The 8,591-nt window shown below is 34.3% G+C and overlaps 1 protein-coding gene across 1 annotated transcript in view; it reads left to right on the top strand.

Annotated features, from left to right (window-relative positions):
- The window catches only part of LOC109544944, a 92,527-nt gene that overhangs the window by 54,542 nt on the left and 29,394 nt on the right, over window positions 1-8,591 (top strand). The window contains exons 5-7 of the mRNA XM_048667271.1: window positions 5,588-5,703; window positions 5,836-5,954; window positions 7,477-7,786. Coding sequence (XP_048523228.1) covers window positions 5,588-5,703; window positions 5,836-5,954; window positions 7,477-7,786 — 545 coding nt within the window. The remainder of the gene's footprint in view (window positions 1-5,587; window positions 5,704-5,835; window positions 5,955-7,476; window positions 7,787-8,591) is intronic.

The raw sequence follows: 8,591 nt of genomic DNA, 5'->3' as shown, positions 1-8,591 counted from the left end.
TCAACATGCATTTGATAATTGCCATAAAATTCAATGGAATAATTCCACAATTTTAACAAAAGAACAATCCACAATAAAACGTAAAATTAAAGAAAGCGCACTAATTTTAGTAAATCAAAATAATTGTGTTGCTTCATGTTCATTTAATTTAAGTCATACATGGTTACCAAGGCTAAAATCTGAAGTAGACCAGAGAAACATACACCCAAATTAAATTTACACCAAAATTATTAATTAACATTACCTTTATTAATTTAAACAATGAGATTAAGTCAGTCACATAACTGACAATTTTCACAGACGAATTATCAGAGCGAATTTTCATATACTGTATTATCCTATTAGAAAATAGAAAATAGCTATCGAAACGTCAAGGTAATTTTTCAAATTAATTTCTCTACTAATTGGAATTTTCTCTTACAGCTTGATCCTAAGTGTGTTGCAGGATACCCTCTAGGTGATAGTTCTTGATTACTTTTTGATAAATAATTCGTTCTTATTGCGAAATAGGAGCACTATTTATCAATCTGTAATAAAACACGTAAGGAAATTCTGTCCTTTTTGAAGACAAAAATTTTTGAGGCGAAATACCCAAAAAGAAGTTTGTAAAAAATGATAAAGGTGCCTTGTTTGTATTTTTACGTATTCCCCGGTCTTTCCAATGCCAATGTAAGCCCCGATATTTTAATAGAACACACCTATAGATTGATATGCGCTGGTTCTCCATTAAATGAGCTCCATGTTTGAGTAGGCACGAGAATTCCAGTGGCATTTAGGAAAAATCTGAGTTGAACTATATAGAATTTACCAAGTATTGTTGTCGCTTCGCATTGCTTGCAGTTGAATGGATAAAATCCCCCTTAGATCGGTAACAAAACGGAGAATTTAGACGTGGATCTTGAGGCTTTACTTTTGGCGTTCCCCTCGAGGTCCCTAGACGGTAGACATTTCAGTCCTGTCTTGACCCATTTGTGTCTTTCTAAAATACGTTAGTGAGTTTTAGAAATGCCAAGTTTCTGCCAGTTATTCGGTATAGGTCCCCCCAGATGAATACGATCTCTGAGTTTGACAATGGAGTAAACGGGACAAGTATTTAAGTTTCTCCATGCGGAATTTACGAACATGCTCAACAGAATTTCTCGAGAGGATTTTCAACAATAGCTGTCGAATTGCAGTTTTCTTGAATGAAATATATTACTTGTTTTCAAGTTGTCTTCTAGCTGGCTTCTTTCAAAGACGAGTCATAAATAATAACTCGACATTTCAAGTTGAAATTTTGTAACATCATTTTTCGGTTCGGGTTTCTACTACATATCTGATTCAGCTTATGCGTCAAAAAAATGCAACCCCTAAGATGTAGAAGATCTGTTTAAATTTATATCTTTGATTTTTAGAGCGCCTTCAAGAAATTGCATATAGAAAAACATTCATTAATCAATTCCCGAAAGAAAATATTTCTCTCTTAGAAGATTACTCGTTTCCTCAGCTTGCTGGAACTGAAGTGTTCAATACTTGGATTAGAAATATCTTCGAACATTAAAAGAATCTATTGAGTTAGAAACAGCGAATAAGTGAAAGATTATCCGTAACACAATAGTTCTTGGAGTTGAAAAATGTTGGGTTTTTTGCCCACAATGCATGTTTTATGCTCGAAAAAATTATTTTGCCTTTGCATTTTATTGAATCCTCAGAATTTTGCGCCAAAGATGCTAAACGAATTTATGTACGCCTCCAAATTGAAAGGAGTACTTCGGTTTTGATTTATTACTAATAAACAGCCAACTTTAAAACGTCCATGGATCGCTCATGATGGTTTTCTTATAATTTTTCATTGGTATTGGCCTTAAGCAAATTATTTACTTCCTTAATTAATCTATATTTTTTCTGAATTATTCTTTCGTACTCATCGCTATTTATAACTGCCTTCTATTAATTTTAGTGTTCTTGCTAGAAAAATCGCGCGAAGCAATGTAGGCAGCTGATAAAAGAAACTGCCTTAAAAGTAAGGTTCAGATAAATGTGTATTTCCGAATATCGTCCAAGCTTTACGGAAACTATGTTGGTCAAAATGTATTTTTAAGTCAGGCGCATTCAGTCAGTTGTAAGTGAAGTAATGGCGCAAAGGCCAAGAAGTATCTGCTCTTGAGTCCAATTATTTGAACGCCTGGGGCGTAAAATTGACGAATTTGGTGGATCAATTGTTGAAAATCTGCATGCAAGGGAGTATATAAGTATAAAGTTTGTTGAATTAGCTTGTTTTTTTATATACTGCACTTATTTAAAAAAAACTCTTTTTCATGCATCGCCAAACTACATGAATTGTTGAAACTTATTGAAAACTACTATAATGATCAATAATCTATTAATTACAGACGGAGTATTAATTTGTATAAAGGCCAAAAAAGCAAATGTTTTTATTAAATTGACGATTCAGCGTCGTGGGACCGCAAGGTTGGAAGCTGTTCATCCATCTCGAACTCAATTACATTTTACAAGCAATTATTGCAAATAATCGGAAAAATGTTTACGTGCAGCGTAAAGTGCGATATTTGCAGTAAAGTGCAATATTCTCAAATATTCCCATTAACGGCTGATGAACCGAATTTTTGACTGCAAAAATGGAAAATAATTAAACCAGATCCGAAAAGTTTTCCTACGGTTTTGATAAGCGGACGGATACTTTGAGGACTTATTATTGCATAAAGCTACCTATTAACATCCGTTTTCATACTATCGATAATATTTCTGCGAATTGGCACAGAAGTATCATTAGCATTAACCAAATCAGCCAGTTTTCCCTGGAAATTATGCGAAACCCAACAACACAGATTTTCCAATATTGGTAACATTTGGTGTTAGCAGATATTTCCACGAATAACAGACAATTTAATTCACTTGCGAATTCAAATGCAAAATTACAAAAATGCAAAAACATAATTATTTGCTACATGTTTCCGCTTTAAGTAACAAGAAGATTCGTTAACTCCAGCATCAACCGGCTTGATTGTTCGAAAAAAGAATTTTAAAGAAAGTTTTCCGATACAAAGCGAATAAATGTAGTTTACTGTGGCAAAAAGAGATATCTGCAAAGTTTCAGCTAAAAGTAACCAAAAAACAGACAATGTAGACGTTTATGTGCAATTAATTTAAAAATGTGAACAGTTGCTGTTCGGGCTTCCAGCTCGAGCAAAGCAAATGAATAAAGTTGCTATGAAATATTATAAAAAGTCCCCCAAACAATGTTGAATATTTATTTTCTCACAGAGCTTTGATTGATAAAGCGGCGATATTTTTCTGGTGAGGAAACGTTGAAAATGTGTTGAAAAAGCCTGGAAGGAACTATATGTCGTATAATTATAACCAGTATTTTTTGCAAAAAAAATATGTTTTTGTGGGGAAATCTACTGATGTAATCTAAGTAAAACTGGAGAATTAAAGTCTAAASTATTATTTTGACGTAGTAGTAATAGATTAAGATGTAAAATGTTCAATTAAGCAAAAAATCCAATGTGCGGAKTGTCGATTCCTTAGGCTAAAGTTTATTAATTTATTAACCAAGAGTTTCTCATGTTTTTCATTTCTTTCAACTTCCCCCATTCGAAATCATCCCTTTTCCATTTCGACCGGAAGACATTCCATTCCATTGTCTCAGCTCAACTTCTGTTGGCATGACGTCAACCTGGAAGAGTCCGAGCGGGACCGCGTTTTTCCTTGCATTATCCAGCACAATAACTCACATTGCCTCCTGTCATTACATGTCCAAAATATGAAATGTTTCTCGATTTTACGGTTGTTGGAACTTCTCTTGCTTGGCTGAGTGAAATACTTTATATTGTGGATCCTCTCGCGTGTTGCATGATGGGTTGAAGGAGGACGTTCCCGCATGTCCCTACAAACTTCAACATATCTACTAGGTGAAGTTTTACGTAAAGATAATAAATATTAATAAAATGTTGATATTTTTGTTCCAGTCTTGCTTAATCCGATCGTGCTCTCGTTTTATTTGAAAGACAACTTTCGGCTGCTTGAAATGTTTCCTATTTTAGCTGCAAGGCATCAAACTCTTTCATGCCAAGCAGATAATTCACATGCTGCAACATGCGCCTGTTACACCAAATATCGAAGTAAATTATCACGCCTTCGAATATAATTTTATTGAACACTTGATCCAGACTTACCCGGAATGCCAATCTGGAATCGCCCTAATAAAATTTCATGATTTAACACGTCCTGAGCACTAACGACTCTGGCCACCGGAAATAAAACTGAAGTCATACGACATTACGACTGGAATAAAAATAAGTCTCCAAACTACGTGAAAAAACTCACAAAAGATGCAGACAGGAGATTACAAACTTTTGTTTGACCCGTCGAAACTGTCTGTCGAGTCTTTCGCAACGGATTTCGCCGGTTTGATTTTCTTTTCTTTCTGTTGACCTGCACCAGATCGAGAAGGAGGAGGCGGACTTTTAATGTTTTTGTTTTGCTCGGATGGATCCACGTTCTGTTCTTCTGTCAGTGTTAACCCTAAAGGAGATCAGAAGGAAACAATACGCTTTTCTTTTAGAGCTGACAATAAATCGCGCAGAAAACATGAAAGCATTTGAGCCATTTCAGATGTATTGATTGCGAAAAGTTACATGAAAGAAAATGGCATTGAACGGTGTTTCTCCATTGTCTTCCATGTGTTTCCAACACCTTTAGATTTCTTTTCGGGGGACACGTGACTACTGGGTTTGATTTACGAAACTCCGGTGGAAACAGAGCAAGACCTGATTGTAAGAATTACTGCGGCATTTACAGTCGTTCAAAGCTACTATCGAATTTTTAGTCCAGCCCGCAGAAACCAGAACATAATGAAAAAACCCTAAAATATTGATTTCAAAGGGCCAAATAATCCTATATATTTTATGCAAATCTTCTGTATAGACCATGCAATCGGTAATTGTTAAATTTGAACTACAACAAAGATACTGTCCGAAGCCAACATGAGCTACATGAACGTTTCAGAAGACGAAAAGACTAGTTCAAAACACCCCGTTTAACTTTTCTGGAGACGCTTCTTGAAACCATCTCTGTCTTGTACAATGTTAATATAATAATCCTTCAATTCCAATCTTCAGCGAATTTCATCAGCTTTCTTGTCCCCCAAATTTGTATAAATTAATCTGCCGTATCCTTAAAACAAAATACGTCTGAAAATTAGCCTGAAGGTAGCAAACGGACAAAACATGCTCTAATTCACGGAGATAGATCTCTTGAATGACAGCGCCAAAGATAGATTACATCTCCCGTTTGAAAGACGTCCATTAAGGAAATGAAAATAATAATTGAATGAATTCCGTCACAAAAACATCCCTTTTGGGGTGGTGGAGAGCGGGCGCTCTTAAATGATATAACGAATATTAAATATTTATGTATATTAACTTTCTGCTTCCAGCTCGAGTTGGAAAAATAATGCCGATACGCTTGAAAAGGCCGTTTTAAAGATTCTGATGAAGATTGGCATTAAAATGTGCAGGGAAATTTTAATATTCCGGGAAGATAAAGTAGATTTCGAGAATCTAACAATGCGCTTTGCTTTCAGTATCGACGACAACAAAGGATGATGGAAAGCCAGGCCGGAGTTCACCGGATTTGAAAGGGAAAAGGCCTAAAACCAAACCAACTTCGCCAAACAGACAGGGTCCTCAACAATGCACGGTAATCTTATTCTTAAACTGGCCCTTGAAATGCTTTATTTACGGCTGTTTTCGCCATATAATCTATATTTCAATATGATTAGATGTAATACATAGTTTAGCATTTCAGAACATTAATATTGGTTTAATTTAGGTGTGTTCGAAGGTGTTTGGAAACGCATCAGCTTTGGCAAAACATAAGCTCACTCATAGCGACGAAAGGAAATACATTTGCACCGTGTGTAATAAAGCTTTCAAAAGACAAGATCATTTGTAAGTACGCTTCTTATGCTGATAGTTTCATTTGTTTGCTTGAAAGATTTTTTTWAAAATCGGAGATAGGTACCCAATAACGCYTCAAACTATTGGCATAYTCATTGTTGCTGAACTTACCATTCTCGAAGTCATCATTCTGATGCCACGTTTAATTTTATTTGAKCAAAACAATTAAATAATGAAGGAAGTTCATATTAATTAAATAATTAATKAGKCGTTTAAAATTTCTTAAAGTCGGTCACTTTGTCAGATSAGACTTAACAAAAAACCCACAGATTTGGCAAAAAAAGTTCTTTAAAGTAGAAATTGAAATCATAAATTTGTCGCTAAGCTAAGCAACTTATGGATACGGGACTCAATACCTTGACTTCATAAAATCTGAAAAACAGCTGRAAATTATTCAAAATTTAAAGCKCAACTGTGTGCTTYTTTTTATATAACCGATAMAMTATTAATTAATATTTAGTRTTCYTATTTGATTTTATATCTTATACTCTCTTAGACTCTTAAAACTCCAAAATTTTYAAGTGACTCAATTCCCARTTTCTTTAAGATGATGTGAAAGACTTTCTATTTTATATTTGAAACCGTACTTTAAACGAAAGCCGCATTTGWTCTACTGTTCTTATAAATTCACAGAAAAATTAAACGTGTTTTTCTTCATAAAAGTCTTCAAAAAATGTTACTTCCTTTAGCTTTGGGTTGAAATTTGGAAAACTAAATGTAATCAACGAAGCCAGCAATACTTTTTTCAAAGAAGAAAACACTTTTGTTTATCAATTCCAAATTCAATGCGTTTTCAGTGTGACCATTAGCATTGCTTTAAATATGTAATTTATCTTATCTTTCATCCAACAGTTTTTAATAAACATTAATAATCTGTAAATTTCCAAAATTGATAATAAGAGCGTCAATAGGCTGATACAAATAAAATTTACACCATTTRACCATATAACCATTTACAAAAYAATTATRACACATTATTTTTTATTTTGTTCCACGTTCCTTTTTCTAATGAACAAGTGTGCRATTTTACAGAAAAAGCAAAACAATGCTTTARAATTATAAAGTCTTAATACACAAAAATTGGWGACATGCTAGACAAATGCTCAACAAATTTGTTGAGCGTTAGGCAGACTTTTATGTGAAACAAATTAATTTTTATTAACACGTTTTTTTTCTAAAATACGCCGGGAACAACTTTAATAAATATGTAAAATACTTTCAAATTCTTCTGCATTTCGCATAATTTTTAAAATATTATGCCTTGGTCTATATCTATGTAAGCATGTCATTAAGTTGGAATACTACCATCCAATAGTCTCACAGTCTTCACAAATGGCAACCTAATTTTTTTTTATCGTTTGCTATGTGCAAATCTCTATGGAATTGCATCATAAAATCGGCGAACAAAAACGTTTTAAAACACCACCATCTAATGTAACATCATAAACACTCTGCACACATGCAAAAATGTCAGCCATTTTTCCTTGGATTACTGGAAATCGATGTGTTTCAGAAATGGTCACATGCTTACTCATCGCAATAAAAAGCCCTACGAATGCAAAGCAGACGGTTGTGGAAAGAGTTATTGCGATGCCAGATCTCTAAGAAGGCACACGGAAAATCATCATGTGCCTCCTTCAACGTCGAGCAGCTCGACCACCATGTCCCCAGCTCAAGGAGCTGCAGCTGGAGATGCAGCTTCACCTCATGGGAGCAGCTGCATCCAGTACGCTCCGCCTCCAACAGGCTCGCCTCCAGTCAAAGATAGCAGCAAAGAAGGGAAAAGTCAGTTGCAGCAGCTTTTGTCGACTGAACCCGCTAAGGTAGGTTAACGGAATAGTCGAAAAACATGAATAGTTGCTTAATAAGTGACTTCAATGGGCACGTATTGCCACTTAATTTGGGCTATAATGGAAGTTCTACCACATATTTCTTTCAAAAATATTCGAACGTTTGCAAAACGTTTTTATGAGAACCAAATTTTCCCTTCAGGTGTCTGCTTCTACTGTATAACTCCATTTAAAAAAAATGTAGCTACAGACTCTGCCTAATCTACTCTAAGACTTGACTATATCTGAAAGTTTGACATTCATCCATCGATAGGAGATTGTTGACATTGAGATCATAAGCGACTTTGTAGTACTTTTTTGAACTGACTCAATTCCAATTCACCTCCGTTTCATTTATAATGTCTTGGTAGAATTATTTTAACTGCTTTTTGTACTTGAAAATATTCAGGAAATAGTTGAAAAATGCATAAAAATGTTTCAAGACCCGTCGTTTTCTGTGTATTTTTTTAAATTAACAATAAAAAAGCAAAAAGCAATTAATTATTAATTACAGCTTGCAGGGCGACCATTCGATAAATTTAAGAATTTAAATTAGTTGGAGAAAGCACATCAAAATTTGCAAAAAGCACTTTGGTGGAGTTTCACACCGAAAGCATTGTAAATAACTTAGGAATTTTTTTTTTTTTTCAGTTTTTAATTACTTTTTGTCTTCAGATCACCCATCATTTATCTCCCTTCTATATACAGTTTATACGAAGTTTATTACAAAGTTTACGCCATACTAACGAGAGTTCATATTTTGTATATAGGTACTTACATTTTATATTTACTTAAATAT

The sequence above is a fragment of the Dendroctonus ponderosae genome, unplaced genomic scaffold (genome assembly GCF_020466585.1).
Source record: "Dendroctonus ponderosae isolate FM_Combo_2020 unplaced genomic scaffold, Dpon_F_20191213v2 Dpon_F_20191213_6, whole genome shotgun sequence".
NCBI classification, from domain to species: domain Eukaryota; kingdom Metazoa; phylum Arthropoda; class Insecta; order Coleoptera; family Curculionidae; genus Dendroctonus; species Dendroctonus ponderosae.
Note: the sequence above shows the minus strand (reverse complement) of the source record. Positions and strands in the feature narration are given on the sequence as shown.